This window comes from Saccostrea cucullata, unplaced genomic scaffold (genome assembly GCF_032062105.1).
Source record: "Saccostrea cucullata isolate Sc308-1 unplaced genomic scaffold, CSIRO_AGI_Scuc_v1 ctg5895, whole genome shotgun sequence".
Classification (NCBI taxonomy): domain Eukaryota; kingdom Metazoa; phylum Mollusca; class Bivalvia; order Ostreida; family Ostreidae; genus Saccostrea; species Saccostrea cuccullata.
The window spans coordinates 88,863-110,360 of NW_026920047.1; the positions used below are offsets into that span (position 1 = coordinate 88,863).

At 35.8% G+C, this 21,498-nt stretch overlaps 3 protein-coding genes across 6 annotated transcripts; all 3 read right to left on the minus strand.

Annotated features, from left to right (window-relative positions):
• Positions 1-4,534: 4,534 nt before the first annotated feature.
• On the minus strand, positions 4,535-6,307 carry LOC134242150 (E3 ubiquitin-protein ligase TRIM23-like). The gene has a single exon (XM_062724192.1). It carries the CDS (start codon positions 6,243-6,245, stop codon positions 4,551-4,553), a length of 1,695 nt encoding a protein of 564 aa, XP_062580176.1. The 5' UTR covers positions 6,246-6,307; the 3' UTR covers positions 4,535-4,550.
• A 5,416-nt stretch (positions 6,308-11,723) lies between these two features.
• Positions 11,724-17,501, minus strand: LOC134242195 (uncharacterized). 4 transcript variants are annotated; one of them, XM_062724295.1, is made up of 3 exons: positions 17,267-17,501; positions 16,676-16,947; positions 11,724-11,793 (listed from the first exon to the last, which is right to left on the minus strand). In XM_062724295.1, the coding sequence occupies exons 2-3, from the start codon at positions 16,941-16,943 to the stop codon at positions 11,765-11,767; spliced, it is 297 nt and encodes a 98-aa protein (XP_062580279.1). In that variant the 5' UTR covers positions 16,944-16,947; positions 17,267-17,501; the 3' UTR covers positions 11,724-11,764. The 4 variants fall into 4 exon arrangements, with proteins under 4 accessions (XP_062580279.1, XP_062580270.1, XP_062580261.1 ...); XM_062724286.1 differs by lacking the exon at positions 11,724-11,793 and adding an exon at positions 12,563-14,413 and having other exon boundaries at positions 17,294-17,501; XM_062724277.1 differs by lacking the exon at positions 11,724-11,793 and adding an exon at positions 12,563-14,413 and having other exon boundaries at positions 17,288-17,501.
• Positions 17,502-19,390: 1,889 nt separating this feature from the next.
• LOC134242167 (uncharacterized) lies at positions 19,391-19,774 on the minus strand. Its single transcript, XM_062724231.1, has one exon. It carries the CDS (start codon positions 19,772-19,774, stop codon positions 19,391-19,393), a length of 384 nt encoding a protein of 127 aa, XP_062580215.1.
• Positions 19,775-21,498: the final 1,724 nt, after the last annotated feature.

Below are 21,498 nucleotides of genomic sequence, written 5' to 3' on the forward strand. Positions count from 1 at the left end.
TTGTTGAGGGAGAATTAAGATTAGGTCCATTTAAAAGATTATGTAATTTTCTTTGAATGTCCTCTGAATTAAGAGCGGCTTCGAAGCAAGCAGAAGAATCATCAGACCAAATGTAGTTAGGAGATACAGGACTTGAATTGACATCATTCATATCAGATTTAAGACAAAACCTGGCAGATAGTGACCATTGCAACAAACAGTGGCAATCAGACAAAGTAGGTAAAAATTCTGATACTCTAAAATACAATATTTGGTTTAGTATTTTTTCTGAAACCAACACGTAGTCAACTGTGCTACATCCATTTGGTGTAAAACATGTATAATTACCAACTGTATCTGCAAAGGTACGACCATTTGATATTCTCAATTGGTTTGATATACAGAGATCTAATAATTCTTTGCCTCGATTATCTAATTTAGAGTCCATGTTAAGTCGATTAATAATTTGTAAGTCAGCATTGTATCTTGGATCAAGAGGAATAAAATTATCATCATCGTTTTCAATGAAATCAGGTTCTGTAGATACCCTTGCATTGAAATCTCCGCAGAGTAGAATATTACCAAGTGATTTGTAATGAGGTATGTCTTTTTCAATACACTCGAGAATATCATAGTCAATACCTTTGGAATAAGATGAATTTTCCGGGGGGTTATATAGTACACATATGAATAAATCTTGGTCAAAATTGAAAAATGTTTTCTCTAACTTAATCCACTGAAAATCCGATTTTGTGTTTTTTAGAATCTTTATATGTGGTTTAAATTCACTTCTACATAGCATGGCTAACCCCCCAAAAGTTCTGTTGTTATGCTTTGATGTAGACCTACAAACAAAATGACAGTAGTGATTTCCTATCTTATGGATACATTGATCATGACCTACGTGAGTTTCGGCCAGAAAAACAATACCAAATTTTTCTATCTGTTTGAGAAAAACTGGATCATTCAGTTTGTTGTATGACTTGCTCAAAAGACCCCCTACATTCAAAAAGCCCATTTTGACTGATGAATAAACAAAAGATGACTTCATAATCAAAAGTTAAAATAAAAAACAAAAAAGTATATATATATACTAGGCTTCAAGTATTAAACGTTTTATTAGGTATTTATCTGAACACTAAAATCTAATGTAGACATTGACCTAGCTGCATATTTATATGTTCTCTATATTCAGCAAATAAAGGCACATGAAATTACTATAAATCAATTAAGCATCTCTTATCTGAGAGTGTTGATATTAACGAATTAAACTCAGAAGCCAAGTTTTCAAGAACTAGACTACACTACAATGTTTCACATTTTACAACACAACATTAATACTTCGTGTAACCCCGACCTCGACCTCTCCTGTTGTTGTGGCGGAATCTAGATCTGGATCTTTCCCGATTTTGGACAGGAATGTTAAGGAAAGTGTGAATGGTTTTTTGATATTGGCTGCTAATAGCGATGTTCCTTTAACTGAAAGATGATATTGGTCTTCTGCAAGAAATTCAGGGTTTGGATTGCCGTCTGTAAGCATGTTACCGTGGTCGCAGAACAACAACATTGGTACCTCAGACAATCTTTGTTTCAATATTGCATTGGTAATTTGCCCATTGGTATGGTACTCAAGGTTGTCCAGTCTTGGCGTGGCCAGTGAGAGTATTGTGATAGTGTTTTGCCATTTGGATTTAATTGTTTGGATCAAGCTCTCTAGGACATCAACACAGACCTGTGGCTCCATTTTTGTCAGGTCATTAGTAAGTGGGTGAAGAACTAATATGTCTGGGTGTAGGTTACAGGTTTGGATAAAGTCCCTGGTTTCTTTCATTGTATATTTTATTATTTTGGTGATCTCCGCAACCGGGGTAAGTTTGTTTTCATTGATTCCTTTCACGTTAGATGTCCCAATGAGTAAGATGTTAGGTTTCGCTGCTGCTGTGTCATGCTTTGGCTGAAGATCTCCAACATTGGAGGAGCTCACTGCTTGAGAATAAGACATGGGAGTTTTAAGCTGTTTCTCCATTCTCTCGAGCGTTTCGGTGACATCCATTTTAAATTTATTAAGAGATAGACAGACATCTTTAATCTCTTCTAATTCTCTTGCACACTGATATAATTTCTTTAAACAGGCATCATTGTTTTGATTGATAAGGGTGACCAAGTAGTTCATGTACTTTCCTTGGCTGGCCTCAAGCTTGCCTATTGCATCAGTCATGGAACTTTCAAATCTGTGTAGGTTTACTAGATGCTCGTTACTACGTTTATCGTGGCTCTGTGCTTGAGCTGCCGTTTTTACTAGTGTTATCTCATCATCAGTTTCGACAACTCTCGACTCATTGTTTGATGGCTGATTTTCTGTTTCCGTGTGTTCTACCGATGAATGTGGAAGTTTCAAGTGAAGAATTTGGCCGAGTACACGTTTCAGGATTGGAAAGTGTTTCTCAACGAATAACATGTACTTGCTGCCCTGGGCTCTGATGGTTCCAGTTGTAATAAAAAATGTTACATTGTATGCTAGGCTATTATCCTTCTCTCTTATCTCAATCACAATAGAATTGGCGCTATCATTGGAATCTTCCCAGATTTCAGGTTCATCATACCATTTAATAATGTAGCTATCGCTTTTCCCCAGGTGACCATAGTAAAAGCTATCGAGAGTCTTAATCCACGGGTAAATTCTTTGTAAATTGGTGTGGAAAGCGACCATGTTTGCACCCTTTTCGTAAGTTTTCAGATCAACTTCTTCAAATAGCGAGTTTCTTGCTTTACCCGTTCTCTTGTTGAGCTTTTTTGGTAAGCTGGTCAGGGGATATTCATTAACGATTCTGGTCCACGATGAGTCGATAGGCGGTATATCTACAATGTCTGCCATTTTGGCGCGAATCAGTGACAGTGCTGTCAGACGATATTTTTAAAATTCTACAATGTACAAATAATTAAACTGCCGATCGAGTAAAACCTGTAGCACACTTACAAATACAAGTCAAAATTGCAGAAAAGACCACAGATTATACAAGAATATGTAAAGACAAAAAAACTACATATTTAGTTTTGACATTCAGATTATGCAAGCAGTGGCGAATCCAGGAATCATGAAAGGGGGTAGTTTGGAGTCGGGGTAGGCGCCTACAGACACAACAAAAATGATTTATTAAATCTTATCTATTTGTTGGACATAAAAGGGGAGGGACGGACCTTTTGCAACTTCTCAGACCTTACCGATGAACGGGAAAACAAAGTAAGTTAGTGTAGAAAAATAGCAATGAAAGATCAGAGGCGTAGTCACAAACTTAAAAGTGGGGGGCTCAACTCCAGAAAGTCTTTGACAAGCAAGAAAAAAAATAATAATAATTGAAAGTTCCCCAAACTGGAAAATCCTATTTCGGGGGGGGGGGGGGGGGGGGGGGGGTAGTGGCCAAGTTACTTTCAATTCCAATTTTTTTTCCACAATTCTTCGATATAACTATACTAGGGTCAAAAAGTGGGGGGGGGGGGGGCAACTATCCCTTCAATGAACATTTCCTATAGTAAAGGTAATGTTGGGGGAAAATAGCTGTGATCTTTGTTCTTCATTAAAAAGTGAGGGGGTGGCACAGACATACACTTGCCCCCCAGATCTGAAAGTGGGGGGGGGGGGGCGGGCGGGCTAGTGCCCCCGCTGCCCCCCCCCCCCCCTGTGACTACGCCTATGAAGATGTTGGATGGAACTTACCCATCCCCTTTCCGAATCAAACCATTGTCTTCTTTTCGCTTAATTGTCAATTCTTTTCAGGGAAGTTTACACCCCCCTTTCAAATTCGATTCTACGTCACTGCTCTGTCGCGAAGAAGAGACTGAATATGACTTAATCAACTCGTATTTAATAATGAGGGATAGAATTTGTATAGGATATATCGTTTATGATAAAATCTGTATATTTAAATCGCCTGTTTTCTTCGCCCTTTCTATCATTTTTGTTTAATTTTGTGTACTTTTTCTAATATTTTGTGCTAGAAGAAAACGATACTAATATTCACTTTGAACAGAAGAGCTGAATAGTTTTTTTGTGTGTGTTATAATAAATGTTATAATGTGTGTTATAATGAATAGAGTTTTACGTCTTCTGCATAACAAAATAAATATCAAAATATTTGTCTGACACTTGCTTTTTAAGCTTTAAGTGCTACCATAACTAAGTATCGACATGTTCACTTTTCCTTCAATGAAAAAAGGAGTCCTGTTTGGGATAAAAAGTTTTAAAGGGACATAGGCAGCGAACAAAAAGATTAAGATTATAAAGCAATAAAACATTAAATCAAACATAATAAGTAATGATTAACAAAGATAAACAGTTGATAATTTATAATCAATGAAACACACATTTATTTCATCGTGATTTATTATTTTTTATACAAAGCTACGAGAACAAAAACTATTATGTTCAGATAGAACAATAAAACATTAAATCCATCTTAACTTATATATAATAATAAGCATTCATATGAAAAAATAATGACATCATATACAAACAGTGCATCCATAGAAATTATTGCCATGATTTAATGTCATGTAATTTCTTTGTGATGGTTTCACTGCAGATATTTGATTTTCTTCACTTTTCCATTTCTATACTGAGCAACGAACAGATAATCATTTGAATCTATACATAATCCCATGGGCTCACTCAGACCACAGTTTATGTAACGGACGAAGTGCCCATCCTGGTCTATGACGTGGACACATAGGCTATTATCATCAGCTGTAAGGATGTGACTCTGACTGTCTGTTATGATTCCTCGTGGATTGAATGGCTCAATCTTTAGACCAGGCGTACGTCCAGTGTACCTGAATCTCATTTTCCCGGCCTGATTGACCACCACTACTGCTCCAGCTTTATGGTCAGAAACACAGATATCCAGGTTCCTGTTCTCAGTTATATGTCTGTAATAAAAACCCGTGGAATAGAGAGGTTTACCTTGATCATCAAACTGAATGGTTTGTTTCTTTGTGAAGCCGGAGTAACGGACAACTTTTGATTGTTTTTCTCGAATATTATACATGATAACCAGCAAATCAAAAGAGAGCGTTATACAGACACTGTAAGGACCCCATTTCTGTGTTTTTATTATCTCTTCTATTCCTTCATTCTTCACAATATTCACTGAATTATCCATGTGATCGGTATAAACTAGATCTCCATTTTTCGTTACTGCTAAGTCATAGAGTTTGTTTCCTGACTTGGTTGTGATTGACTTGAGTAGTGATCCTTGATTGATGCTGAAGAGTTTCATGGTGTTGTCAGTTCCACTTGTCCAGATTTCTTCATCACCCCGACAGGCTACATTGAGTAGATTTTCATATCCAGTGTGGATGTTGGTGACAGTCTCTGGTTCATCAAGCAGCTGTTTGACTGGAGGAGAGGATCCAGCTTCTGGTGATTTCTGTGTTGTCCTCATGCTGTAGCCATGTTTTTCTAATGTCATGAAACTTGGGGCTAAGACGCCGAAAAGTTTTCTGATCTCTTCTCCTAGGATTTTGCCAGGTGTAAATTTTGGTAACGACGGCAAAATTTTTTGCGGAAGATTTTTATATTTGTCTATTGTGGTTGTAAGATTAATTGCTAAGAGCTTTGTTATGTCATTAGAATCAACAAAAGCTTCAATCCAACTGATTTCATTCTTAATATCAGAAATTGTAACGGTTATTTCATCCAGATGTTTCTGCAAAGTTTTCAACTGTTTGATTTTCAAATCATGAACTTCATCTTGAAGGTTCGTCACATGTTTCCTTATTTCTCTGTGCAAGACATCTCCCTGTTCTTCTATGGCAGCTGAAAGATCTTCACAATTCTTTTCTATCTGACTTATTCTGTTTTGTATGTCAGAGGCAATGTCCATATATGTTGGACATATCGTCTCCTTTAGTTCCATTTGTTTATTCATAATCTTTTCCTTTCTTTCATCAAGAACTTGTAGGATTTTTGATAATTTATGGCCTAAATGTTGATCTGAAGCAACGCATGTGGCACACACAAGAATATCACATTGATTACAGTACATTTCACATTGTTCTTTGACATGAGATGCACATCCAGGGTAGAGGGGAGTGGTTTTGCGCAGATTGCTTGTAACAATTTCATGTTTCTTGGACTTATCAGAAATCGTATGTTCTCCCACACAGGCCTTACATAGGTTGACAAGACATGTATCGCAGTGCATCTGTACCACAGCGGTCTCACACAGGTCACATCGCATCACATCCTGGGCACTGGTACGGGGGTCCATGATTCAATTTTTTACCTAAAATTGAGGAAATAAATAACATCGTTAGGGCGTTAAATATTCTTATATCACCTTAAAAAATGATTAAATTAAATGACTAAAAATTGAAACGGTCTTTTTGTCTGTAACAATGTCTAAGTTGCATTAATACCTCCTGGTATATGTGCAAATTGAACTGATAAATGTAATGAAAAATTCAATAATTAAGGGTGTAGATGTTATAAACAAAAAAATTATTTACAGGGTATATGTTATGAACAACCAATTATTCATGTAATTCACAAATGTAATTCACTTAAATCCCTTCCAGGTTAAGAATCTGATAAGGAAAGTACTAGTCACGATTAAAAAGTACAGTTTCACTTTAACGACGGAAATCATTATGAAGAAATCAGCTGAGGAATATGAACCAAATCCAACCTCTTTCTAATTTGACATTCCTGTGAAATATTACAAAATCATTATATCCTCTCGAAAGGGAGTTGGAGTGAATAAATGATTTAAATTTGTGTGTGCTAGTTTGTGTGTGCTAGTTTGCTCTTTTACTAAACGGAATAGCCGTCATTGGGATCTATGGATATTTGCATTTAAGTTCTTTGGGATATTAAAAATGATCAAAATTGACGTATGATTTTGAAAAATTTCTTCATTAGGAAGGGAATTATGAGTATAAGTTTGATTACCACTTGTAGAATAGAATTAAATCCAATTTCTTCTAAAATACAATTTATATAATGAGCCTTACAAATGAAGACAATGTTGTTTCCTGCTTTTTTTTCAGTAGGGACCAGTACGTACTGATCATGTAATCTATCTAATTCTTTTTTCACTTCTGGATTATTGAATACAGAAGGATAGATTGTTTTCATTTTGCTCCTCAGTCTTTTAAAACATTATTTTAACATGGATCTGATTCATTTAATCCATGAACGATTTGTGAAATGAGCCCTAGGAAATAAACAAAAATGTTTGTATTTTTTATTCAGCTTTACTTTGATATTATATTTGAGAATAGCACTCTAAATCTCTAAATTAATTAAGTGATCCGCTAATCGCCATTGCCTTTGCTTATGCGGTATGAAAATTTCAGTTCTAGTATTTGAAAAAAAAAATGAAACGAGAAATAATGCTATTCATAGTGAATGAAACATGTAGCCACATTAATTTTCCTTGAAAGGTTTCAGAATGTTTATATGACCGTTGTTTAGAAGTGCCTTGTTCAGAGAATCAGGAATTTAATTTGTAATATATGCTTTGGTGTAAACTCCCAATTATGTTATTTAATAAATAATCTAATTTTTACATAAGAATTTAGAAACGCCTTTTATTAATTTAATTCAGTACAAGTGGCCTATTATATCACTTTTCAGTTTACAAAGTGTGGCTATATATGTACATGTAACCACTAAAATGTGCTTATCATAGACCAATTATGTCACTAAATAAGTTTAATTTGCTGAGAAAATCAAACTGAACTTAATCATTCTACATAAATATTTTCCTAAATTTTCCTTCATATTAATCGTAAATAATTTGTTATCTGATTTAAATTGCATTTTTCGCTTATGTATCCAAGACAGAACATCAAAAGAAACATACTGGCAATCTAGACATCGATATTTTTTTTTTAACCAAAACAAATTATCTGCACCGATTATTCATCTACACCGATATGTATTTATACTGCAATATGACAATTTTAGAGGTATTGGGTAAAGAAATAAACTTTGTCAATAATTCCTAGACCAACCTAGAGGATCAACTTTTTTTGAAATTTCTAAATAAGTGACGTCTTACAACTTTCATCAAAAGAAATCTCTAAGGCAGAAATACAAAATATATGGAAAATGTCATAATTTGGCGCTTTTCCAACAAGCTTTCAGAGTGTCTCTCAACAAATTTATTTTAAAACAAACTAGAAATCGCAATAAACATTCGATTTTTAAGCCAAGAAATTCCATTCAAGTAGAATTAAGATAGGGACTATAATTTGTGGCGGAAGGTTTTTTTACATGAAAATGATCAGGGTTTATTTTTCCATTTTGAACTATAACAATACTGTTAATTTTGGATTCCTATTTTTTCCTTCCTGTTTGCACAAAAAGCTGTTTTTGCAGTTAAATGTGTTATGCTGGTTCTGAAAATATCTATTAAAATATTTATGAATTCTATCAACAAAGTGTGACAAATATAGTAAATATATTCTGAAAATCCGGGAAATAATTGAACCAATATTAACGTAAAAATTACACTTTTTTAGTGATATCTGAAAATTTACATCATATACATGTACCCCCGCTTTTGATCTTTTCTAAATATTCAAGATAAATTTGGCTTCTTTGCTTAAAATCAGAAAAAGTTTCAGACTTTAAAATAATTTTCTTGCTTATTAAATTTTCAGTGCCAGAAAAATCACTTTTTATTAGTGCAGAAAGGTCAAATTATTGATTGTGCGAAGCAATTTAAAACTTTTTCTTAGTCACAATTTTTAAGTGTCTTTTCTAAACAAACTTAGAGTTCATTCTGTTTCATGCTTTAACTGGATAAAAATATTGGAAAGAAAACGTCAAAAATTTGATTTTTAATTAAGACACAAATTTCCGTGCAAAAAGGTCATATTAAATGTACTGTAGGGCCAAAAGAAGCGTATTGACCCCCATTTTTTGATTTGAATTTTAATTATGCTATGTATGTAAAAACTAAAAATATACTTGGCAAAAAAAGTTTAAGACTTTAAATATCAGGATTGAACGTCGTTAAATACGAGTGAAAGATTTCGAGAGGAACATTAAACAATAAAAAATACATTTTAGGGATTTATCAATTATGTCATTTCTATTCAAAATTAATCAAAAATATTATTTTTCTTTATTGTTCCAACTATCTGATTGGCTCAAACTGGATCAAATGACCAAGTATAAAAAGTTTTACAGACTGAATGTTTCTATTTTAAAAATTCATTAACCTGCTGTTTCTAAAATAAGAAACGTTCTTCTGTGAAGCAACAATAGTGCTGACGTCACAATAGTCTTTATAAACTGGATATTTCTAAAAACAGATACTGCAGCTGGTTTTCATGATTGTGACGTCATAATGCAAATGACATAACAATTCCTTGTATGAAAGGGTAATGTACTGAGTATTAGAAAGAAGGATTTTAAGACATTTCTTATTTACTGATAAAAAATAATAAAACAATTGTAGCCTTTTGATTCGGTACAATCCCTCGATATATAGACCTTAGAGAAAGCATGTCGACCGAGCACGGTCGATATGCTTTCTCTTAGGTCTATATATCGAGGGATTGACCTCAACAAAAGGCTATAATTGTATATTATACATAAATCGCATGCATGAAATTTCTTTGTGTTATTTATACACAGATAAAATTCCACATCTAAAACATTCTCCATGGCACCTGTTCCAACCTCTGATGTTTTGGAGGTCCGTGTTTGCTCTGCTCCTGTTTTGTATTGTTTTATGGACTTTTGATCTTGAATACCGTTCGTTATCTCCATATGTTTCACCCATCCTCAATTGTAAAATTTAAAATGCATATTGCTACTAACAATATCATCCAAAGGAAAAAAGCAAATTTAGATCAAAAATTATTTCAAAACTACAATAAGTATGAATTCCATTGCGGAAAAATTATTAATGAGTCAAAAAAGGAAATGAAATTCATGCTTTAAAATTAAACACATTTTAAGTTTTAACTTCCAAGTAACATTATACTCAAATAATTATATTTGAAAAAAAAAATCTTTTTTAAACTGAAAAATGAGCAATAATATAAATAATCTTTTAACTATTACCTGATTTTGATGTCTGCGTGTCTATCGTGTTCGTCAAGCTCTCTTTTCTCTTCACATGACCCACAAACCTACATGTATTTTTAAACTTCCTGGTCTATGAGTGGCTATTTAACATCCGAGTCACAAAGCAGACTTCATCATTTAATTTTTTACAGATTATAATTTATGTACTTATTAGGAATGCAAGTATGTGTTTACAAAGTAGCATATTCCGCTTCTGTAATATTTTAATATATAATTATGATATAAATTTCCTTGTACAGAGTTTATTTTGCTTTCTTTATAATTTAAAGACTCTCATAAAATTTTCCATTTTATGCCATTAGCGAATGTGCTCAGCCAAATTAAATAAAAACGTCTTGTTTTATCTTTTTTAACCCAATTGTAACTTCCTCTGAAAAACTGTTATGTAAACACCTTGAGATATAAAAGGGCTGATACCAGACGAAATTTCAAAAGGTTATTTATTTCTTTTCCTAAATTAGGATTGAAAAGACACTGTTTGGAAATTTTTGTGAATATTTTTATTTATATAAAAATTCCAAGGAACTTTTGGACCATTTAAAATCTCAAGATTTTTCCAAAATCAGCAGCTTAAAAACGACTTTTCAACTTTTTTATATACACAACCATTCCCAACGATAAATTTAAGTCCAGACTTTTCGATATCATTGACAGCTGCTTTTTCAATAAAAATAGAACTTGTAAATTTACCTACATTGTCATTCGTAATTTTGCAAAATTACAATGTATTTTGTTAAATACATTCTGATTGTACACACAAGAACCCTAAAGTTCACATCAGAAAGATGCTTCAGTTTCTGATTGACAATATCTATGTGTATTTTGAAATGTGACCAGGTTTTCCAACAATCTATGGAATTCCCATGGGTACCCAATTGCGCCCCGTTATTAGCAGACCTATTTTTGTATTCATATAAAGCAGAATTGTGCAAAATCTTATGCGTGAAAAGAAGAAAATACTTGCTGTGGACTTCAACTCGACATCAAGATATAGCGATGATAAATAACAATTGTAATTTCCATTCTTATTTCAATGATATATCCCGGTGAGAATGATATAAAAGATATCACAGAGTCTGACACATCTGTTTCATACTTGGATATATTACTTGAAAAAGACGTTAATGGTAATCTCGTAGAACAACATGACTTTATGATAAACGTGATGACTTTTATTTTTCTATCGTCATTGACAACTTCCCTTACTTATGCAAGTTTATTCATCTCATTTGATTCGATATGCAAGAGCATGCTCTACGTATGAACAATTTCTAAAAGGAGGTATATTATTGACAAACAAGTTGATGAAACAAGAATTGCGGCAGTTTCGTTAAAAGTCATCATTTCGTAAGTTCTATGGCCGATGCAATGACCTTGTCAGCAATTACAAGTTATCTCGAAAGAATAAGCAATTCAGAATGGCAGTATCTGTCATGGCTTTATTTTGTTTAAGATAGGTTATTACATAATAAATCAATGGTATCAAACAATGGACAATGATCAAGTATTATTGCAAGTGTCAATGAGTAAGCGCCGATCCTCAATCTGGCATTTGGCGCCTACGGTTTGCAGAAACGGAGCCATATGGTGCTGACAACCCTGGAGGGTAAACAGAAGTTGCCAGCGATGGCTTGTTGCAAAATTCTGAAGTTCGTCGGCATGGATTGCAGCCTGGAAGGATCTCTAAAGCCATGACGAGGGACGATGTTGCGCTGGAATCAGAAATGATAACAGCAGAAACACAGGAGAAAACTAACAATAATTGAATGCACAATATTTATGCCCTAACATACCTATGATAAAAATACTATATGTATGCATATCCGCGTACGTAACTGAATAGGGTGATGTATATATGTAAGCAGTTTTTATGGATGACTGGTATATGTAAACAAGTTTTATGGATGATCGGTGTAAAGGAAAAAAAAAATGTGTGGATTAGATGAGGAATATTAATCTACATAAAATGGTGGGGGCGGTTGGGTGATCAAAATCGTCGAGCGAAGAGGATGTGTGCGCAAGCGCATTTAAGGCTTGGGGCTATTTTGGAAATTTGGTTGAGGACAGGGGAGTTATCGCGCTTAGGCTATTCTTCTTCGATAACTGGCATTTACCGCACATGGCGGTAAATGCAATTATCTCGAAAGAATAAGCAATTCAGAATGGCAGTATCTGTCATGGCTTTATTTTGTTTAAGATAGGTTATTACATAATAAATCAATGGTATCAAACAATGGACAATGATCAAGTATTATTGCAAGTGTCAATGAGTAAGCGCCGATCCTCAATCTGGCATTTGGCGCCTACGGTTTGCAGAAACGGAGCCATATGGTGCTGACAACCCTGGAGGGTAAACAGAAGTTGCCAGCGATGGCTTGTTGCAAAATTCTGCCAAGTGGATTGCTGTGCACGAATTTCGAGACAGCAATCCATCCGCCAACAAGTGGCGGACAATTTGGCAAACAAGACATCATGTCTTAAGCAACGCAATGATTCTCAAAGCAATACAAAAACAATATGCAGGGTATCATCAATGAATAATGTGGCAAAGCAATATAACACAACATATCAAAGCATCAATCAGCATAACTGGGGGGAGGGGAGAGGGAAGGATGCAATGCAACTCAGTGCAATTGCGACTACTATCATGAATATGGGATGGTGTGAAGGTGTTTCTTTTACAAGCCATGCACAGATACTGTGTTTTATGGGAGTGTGGGGAAAACCTTTTGACTGGAAGTCAGAAACTTGGACAATGCCGTTTGAATTGTAGTTGTAAAAATAGAATTTCCAAGATCTGATAAATGAACACAATCGAGGAATAATTTGGGCTGATCAATTCTAATATCTGGGTAACGAATGAGGGCCCCATTTAACTTTTGCACAACAAAGCAACCAATGGAATTATTGATTCTTTTTCTAGATTTCTCTGCAGCTTCGCTCGAAATCATGTAACGCCAGTATTTGCGAGGAAGTATGTTTGACCATACAAGAAGAGTGTTTGGTAATTTTCTATGAATGGAGTCTAATAATGATTTCATGGCTATTTGTAATTTTTTAAGGGACTGAATGCCAATACTGTTGCCACCACAGTGAACTATTAGAACTTGAGGAATGATTTCATTGTGGCGATTTAACAAACTAGCAATGTGTTGATCAAGTTGCTCCCATTTTAGTCCCCCAGATCCGGACCAGGTTACATCTATGTTTAAGTGCTCCAGAGACAAGTTTTGGCCAATTGGTGAACGTGTGCAGTAATCTTCGGCTCGTCTGATGATGGAAGATCCAACAATCCATACCTTGCAGCGAGTTCCTGCAAACTTAGCTTACAGTTAGTAAGACTGACTATCTACAAGACTACAGTATTAGGGCGAACATATGACTTAAAAGCGTTGGATTTCCATCTACCCATGGTTTTGATTTCTTGCTCTGGAGTACCTTGCATATACAATGAAGTTGCAGCCCCTATGCGAAATGAATGGGATTTGAATGTTGATATATCAAGTTTGAGGAATGATAGAGCTTTCTTTAGTATTTGATTGAATTGATAGTAAGTCAAGGGTGAGCCATCCATGTGGCACAGAAACTGTGATGTTTGAGTTTGTGATGGTCTATGGGTCGCGTACTCTAGAATGTTGTGGAATAGGACTTGATTGTGCTTTGTACTGTTAATGTGCATTGTTGTGCCCTTGCCATGCTGATCTGTTTTAGTTTTCCCTAAAGTGATCTGAATGGATGATTGGGATATTGATACATTTTCTATTGATAATGGGGAACTGTGGGTATTTGCCCTAGTGGTGGTTATTTCACCAACTCGAAGTAAAGCAAAGAATGCGAGCCCATATGCTGAGGAGAACAGTAATTTTTCATAATAATTGCGACACACATGTTGCAGCGAGTCTATTAACTTGACTAATAGGGGAAATGTTATCGGGCTTCTTGAATCTTTTCTATGTTTTAGTTGTTTAAAGCCATTTAGCATTTTCTTGACTATGAAAAATTGGCATGGGTCTGGGAAATTACCAAGTTTTATGTTGAAGCTTAAGCCAGCTAGGTAGGTTTTGGCTGTAGAGTATGTTGTCCCCTTTGAGGATAGGTAAGCAATATAGTTAATTAATTGGTCTATGGGAGGGGGCCATACTTCTGTTAAGTTAATTTTTTTTCTAAATTGTGCAAATGAGTCAAGACCTTTCTGGTATATTTCTTGAGTGCTATGAGAGACTGATGCTGAGAGTAGTTGTTCTACGTCCTGCTCAAATGGTTCCAGAATTCCAGAGGAACTTGGCAGGGATAATAGTCTGCATGGGGGGCCAGCTTCCTGAACTTTTGCCACTGAAAACGAGATATGGCATCAGCTATAGAATTAGAATGACCTGGTACATGTTCGCAGCGGACTTGGATATTGTATTTTAATATTTTATAAAGAAAAGGCCTGAGGAGGGACATAACTCTTGGTGACTTTGATGTTTTTTGTTTGATTATCTCGACAACAGCCATGTTATCAATATGCAAGATTATTTTTCTGCCTTGTAGTTTGTGGCCCCATATGTATATTGCAAGGGCGACTGGGACTAACTCCAGATAAGTCAGATCTCTACAATCGTGTTGTGACCATTCTGAGGGCCATTGTAGGTAGGACCATTGTGTACCAAATATGACCCCACACCCAAGTGAACCAGAGCTATCAGAGGATATGTGAATAGTGTCTTTATCTGACCAGTGAATATCTGGGAATACAGTTGTGCCATTAAAGTCGGACAGGAACTCAAGCCATATATCTACATCTTCGCGAAGTGCCCTTGAGATAGTGATATAATGCTGTTGTTTGTATCCCTGTGATAGGCTGTCATAAAATCGCCTACAAAATGCTCTCCCTGCAGGTATTGCCTTAGAAATAAATGCCAAAGATCCAACTAATGATTGCATTTCTTTAAGAGTAATTTTGCGACGCGAGGCAACGTTTTGAAGTTGGGCTTTAAGGGCGTCGACTTTATCTTTAGGGACAAATATAGTTTGGGTGATGGTATTAATCCCTAACCCTAGAAATGTTAAACAAGTTGTAGGACCTTCAGTTTTTTCCTCTGACAGAGGAACGCCGAGCGTTTCACAAGTTATGTCAAATATTTGCATGAGGTTTTTGCACACAAGGGTGTTTGCAGGGCCTGCAAAAAGGAAATCATCAAGGTAGTGTACTAATGTGTCAATATTGGCTCGATCTTGAACAATCCAATGGAGGGCTGTGGCAAATTTTTCAAATGTAGCACATGCTATAGAGCAACCGAATGGGAGGCACTTATCGAAATAATAGTTGTTAAAATAAAAACCAAGCAAGGAAAAATCCTCGGGGCGAATAGGAAGGAGTCTGAATGCACTAGAAATGTCTTTTTTCCCCAACAAAGCTCCCTTGCCTAGTTCTTTTATCATTCTTACTGTCGAGTCAAATGATGTATAATGAACGGTGCAGAGATCTGGGTCTATAAAGTCATTAACACTATTTCCCTCTGGTGCAGATAAGTTACAAATCATACGCCACCCCCCTTGCTTTTTGGGAACAATGCCTATTGGGCTACACTTGATATTTGACATGGGGATATTCTTGAACGGCCCAGCTACTCTACCTAATTTAACCTCTTGATCAATTTTTTCTTGGAGCTGCTGTGAATTTGTTTGTGCAGATTTCATGTTTTTAGATTTTTGATATTCCCGTATACCCGAATAACAAATGTTGAAACCATATTGAAAACCATTGATTAATTCATGAGCAATATGTTGCAAGGGGTAGTCTTTTAGCATTGATTTTAGGATGTTAACGTTGACTGGGGTTGGGGCCAAGTCCCAGAGGCCTTGGTTGGTTTGGGGGGAACCCTCTACTCTGAAATCTGCTTGGGGGCTGGCGGGGATGTTCGGCTTGGGATGGGCGAAAGTTTTCTGTGCGAAATGCCTGACTGTTGTGCCAGCGGCAGTTTATGAGTGGGTGATTATTGGAGCATTTAATGCAAGCATGTTGATAAGAGCAGTATGGTCTTCCGCATGTGCCTTTGTAATTGAAGTCAAAGCATTTTGGCGATTTAGATGTATAATTTGGGGTTTGCTGTGATAGAGTGTTGTGGCCATGAGACACATACAAGAGCCATAATTCTGCGTCGACACACCCCCAGTCGAGAGTATGGTTCCTGGAGCGCTTTAGTCTAAATTGTATGTCATAATTGAGCCAGTTTAAGTTTGATGATCGCTGTGCAGCAGTGCGTATGATGTTAATGTATTTAAGGATTGATTGAATGTGTTCAGGGAACTTAGTCAAGTAAATGCTGCTGAAAATGAGGAAAGCATTTGTCCATGTTTCAATTGAAGTTATTTTGATTTCTTTATGCTTAGCCTTTAGCACTAATTCGCCGGCAACAAATGCGAGCTGTTGCTGGGGCTCGTCATTTGGTTTGAGAGGAAGTAATTTATGCAAGTGAATGAATGCATTATCATATATGTTTTGTCTCAGGTTGTCTGGGACATGGACGCCCAATGCGTCTGAAACGCCACATAATGAATTTGGTGTTGTTGCACTTGAATTAGATAATGTATTAGAGCTGCCTGAAGTACCTGGAGAAAGCATTGTTGGCGATGCCTCAAACTCTAAGGGGTCAGGGATGTCTATTCCTGAGGAAGTTGTAGGCTGGTTTGATAAGGCTGGAGGTATGGCGTCAGGAGTGACCTGGTTCGGTTGAGTCACGGTGCTTGTAGCAGTGGTGACCTGGTTCGGTTGAGTCACGGTGCTTGTAGGCCTGGATGCTTTGGCCTTTTTGGTGGCAGCTGGAGCTCGGCCGGGCCTGGCATATGGAGACTTTGTAGTCCTTTTTGCACGGAGCATGTTTCTATAAAACAAACAACTGTGTAACTTGTGTTTAACATGTACATAATTCATTATTATTATTATTATTTGCTTATATAAATTTTTACTATTAATTTTTTTTTGTTTGAATCTGAGATTGTAAGTTATTAACATCGTTTACTAATTATGAATGGTCAAATTATATGTAGAGTTAAAGCCCTTTTGTTTAACGTTTGGCATGCCGCCATTAACGGATGGTGATGATGAATATTGATCCAGCAAAATCTGCTGACATCTTAAGTGCTGAGGCAAGGGAAACGCCCAATTCGCTTCCAATGCTTCACTAGATGTTTAATACATACCGATGACCGGTGGAACGATACCTGTACAATATAGTAATCCACGTAATGGGTTGCAACTTGGAGGTGATTTTTCTGTTGATGCTGTCTGATCAAAATCGTCGAGCGAAGAGGATGTGTGCGCAAGCGCATTTAAGGCTTGGGGCTATTTTGGAAATTTGGTTGAGGACAGGGGAGTTATCGCGCTTAGGCTATTCTTCTTCGATAACTGGCATTTACCGCACATGGCGGTAAATGCAATTATCATTGGATCAAATGTTGATTGACGTTTTTCATACTAATTGTTAGTCCATTATTTTGAAAACTGAATTGACGACAGATTTTGCCGTTTTTCCCAAATCATGACAAGGAGCACACGGCGGTTGTGACCGGTAGGCAGGGGATGCTCACTCCGCCGTGGCACCTGATCCCATCTCTAATGTTTTGGAGGAAGAAAGAAAAAGAAATTTTGTTTAGAAAGATGTGTGAGTGCAAGATCATTTAAAGCTACAGAACTGTAGCACTCTGCTTGAGAATACTCTGAATGTGAATTAAAAGGGTATTATGTAAAATCAACCTGCATATAAATCTTTCCTTACAATTTTATTGAGTGATGTGTACAGCTTTTCTGATACCTTTCTGACAGCTGATAAATTTCATTTAAAGGTAACCCCTATTGATGTTCTAAAAATCAACATACCCGGTATTTGTAAATAGCTTTTCTAAAAATGTTTTATAACAGACTCTGGAAATATAGGGGACATGAACTCCATAAAAGGAAGCTGGTGATAGAAAAGCTGAAGTATACCAAACACACCTTCCCTCTTGTCCTTGGGCACATAGATCCATTGTGCCTTGCTTACAGCTGATGTTCTTTGAATACACTGGTATGAAATAATTCCTCCTTTCAATTTCCTGGCATTAAAAAGTATTATCATAAAATATTGTTAGTTTTGAATATACTAGTACTTGTTCAATATTTCCCAGAAAATAATTTTAATGTATCATTTATGTGTACAGGACTTTTGTAAACTGAATGTTTCTCCACACATCTCTTGCTCTGGATCTTTAGCTTGATTCAAACAATAATCAAGCTCAAAGTCCATGAAAACACTGAAAATTTGGAGTAGAGCAAACATGGGCTTAAAAAAAACATCAGAGGTATCAGGTGCTATAGAGGAGTGAGCATCCCCTGCCGACTGTTTACACTCGCTGTGTGCTCCTTATCATGATCTGGCAAACAAAAAAATCCGTAAATTCAATGTAAAAATAATGGCCTAAAACATTGTATGAAAAACGGTTATCAGCATTTGACTTAATGATAAACTGTATTGACCATTGTATCGACCATAGAACTTCCAAAATAATATTTAAAAAAAAACAGTAAATATTCTTATTTCATCAACTTATTAGTCGAAGGCTTGGCACGTGTTTGAAATTTTTTCGTCCATGGAACATTTTTTGCACATTGAATCAATTGAGAAACATTAACCCCATATAACAATTGAATGGTACATGTATATTGTTTCATAACAAAAGAACGTTGACGATAGAAAAGTTCAATTGATTAACGAATATCATAATTTTTTTTTTATATTAAGGTTGGATCTTCTTTTGTTTCTGACTAGATGAAACATTCAAAGTAGATTTGCTTAAATGTCTTATATATTGAGGTGTAAGGAATTTAAAAGACCATATTTTTTTTTCCTCGTCACAATTGTACAACTTTAAATAGGAATGGTAAACTGCGTTTGAAAACTAGCAGAGACTATATCAAGAAAACGTCTGGACAAAAAAACATGCGTACAATCGCAATATGTCGTTCCCGACTTCGTCTGGGGCGACATAATTAATTACTTCATCAGCAAACAGTGCTTCCATTAAATGGTAACATTTTCTTATGGTATTAACATGATTTAATGTTTTTTCTTTGTTATGGTTTCACAGCAGATATTTGATTTTCTTCACTTTTCCATTTCTAAACTGAGCAACGAACAGATAATCATTTGAATCTATACACAGTCCCAGGGGATCAATCAGACTACATTTTATATAATAGAGGAACTGTCAATCCTGGTCTATGATGTGGACACAGTGATTGTTATCATCAGCTGTAAGGATGTGACTCTGACTGTCTGTGGTGATTCCTCATGGACTGAATGGTCTGTTCTTTGGAGAAGGAGTATGTCCAGTGTACCTGAATCTCAGTTTCCCTGTCTGATTGACTACCACTATTACTTCAGCTTTATGGTCAGATACACAGATATCCAGGTTCCTGTTCTCAGTTATATGTCTGTAGTAAAAACCCGTGGAATAGAGAGGTTTACCTTGATCATCAAACTGAATCGTTTGCTTCTTTGTGGAGCCGCAGTAACGGACAACCTTTGATTGTTTTTCTCGAACATTATTCATGTACATGATAACCAGCAAATCAAAAGAGAGCGTTATACAGCCACTGTAAGGACCCCATTTCTGTGTTTTGATTATCCCTTCTATTCCTTCATTCTTCACAATATTCAATGTGTTATCCATGTGATCGGTATAAACTAGATCTCCATTTTTCGTTACTTCTAAGTCATAGAGTTTTTTTTCCTGACTTGGTTGTGATTGACTTGAGTAGTGATCCTTCGTTGATGCTGAAGAGTTTCATGGTGTTGTCAGTTCCATTTGCCCAGATTTCTTCATCAATCAGACAGGCCACATTGAGTAGATTTTCATATCCAGTGTGTATGGTGGTGACAGTCTCTGGTTTATCAAGCAACTGAATGACTGGAGAAGAGGATCCAGCTTCTGATGATTTCTGTGTTGTCCTCATGCTTTAGTCATGTTTTTCTAATGTTAAAGAACTCGGAGCTAAGACGCCGAAAAGTTTGCTGATCTCTTCTCCTAGGATTTTGCCAGGTGTAAATTTTGGTAAAGAAGGCAAAATTTTCTGCGGAAGATTTTTATATTTGTCTATATTGGGTATAAGATTAATGTCTAAGAGTCTTGTTGTGTCATTAGAATCAACGAACGTTTCAATGAAACTGATTTCATTCTTTATATCAGATATTTTACAGGTAACTTCATCCAGATGTTTCTGCAAAGATTTGAACTGTTTGATTTCCGTCTCATGAACTTCAGCATGAAGCTAATTTTTCTGTGCAAGGTATCTCCGTGTTCTATCACGGCGGTTGAGAGATATCCGTAATCTTTTTCTAATTGACTAATTCTGTTTTGTACATCAGAGGCAATAGCCATGTATGTTGGGCATATCGTCTCCTTTAGCTTCATTTGTTTCTTGGCAATTTTTTCCCTTTCTTTCATCAAGAACTCGTAGAATTTTTAATACATCATGGCACATTGTTTTTTTGATATGAAAATTACATCCAGGGTAGAGGGGAGTGGATTTTCGAAGACTGTTTGTAACAATTTCATGTTTTTTGGATTCATCGGAAATCGTATGTTCTCCCACACAGGCCTTACACAGGTTGACAAGACATGTATCACAGTGCATCTGTACCACAACGGTCTCACACAGGTCACATTGAATTACACTGGTACGGGGGTCCATAATTAAAATATACTTAAAATGGAGGAAAATTGTGCTTCTAAATATTCTTAAAGCCCTTCAAATTAAATGACTTAACTGTTTATTGAATCACTGTCTAATTTGTAGGGTATGTTAGGGTATTTACCATAGTTTAAAACGTGGGATAATTTTTATATCAAGCGAAGTTAGCATTGATATGTGAAATAAATTGTAGAAATAAAGGAAAGAATGTTAAAAGATTTAAAAAGTAAACACGAATAAACACAGAAAAAGTTAGAGGTACTGTGAACAGTGAGCTCACTAAATGATAACCCCCACCTCTCATATTACGCGGTTTATAACTGCAAAGTCCATTTTTTGACCTCAGAGACCCGAAGCAAGTGGCACACCAACAAGTAAAATAGGAGGTGCATAATAGCATTATGTAATAAAGAACAAATGCTTGTGAAGGTTTCATTATAATTGATTCATTGGTATAGGATGCGGATAAAAGATGGGTACTCTTCAATATAATTATTACAATATGGCAGTGTCGATGTTTTGAAATCGTAAACTCGAAATATGTTTCTGATTAAAAATGTTAAATAAGAGGTGCACAATGGCACTATGTAATAAAGATTCTCTAAAAATCTCATTCGAGATTTAAAATTATTTCACTAAAAATGAAAAATCAAAAAATGACATACAAAAAGAATTCTTTATGAGTCTAATAAAAAGGAACTGA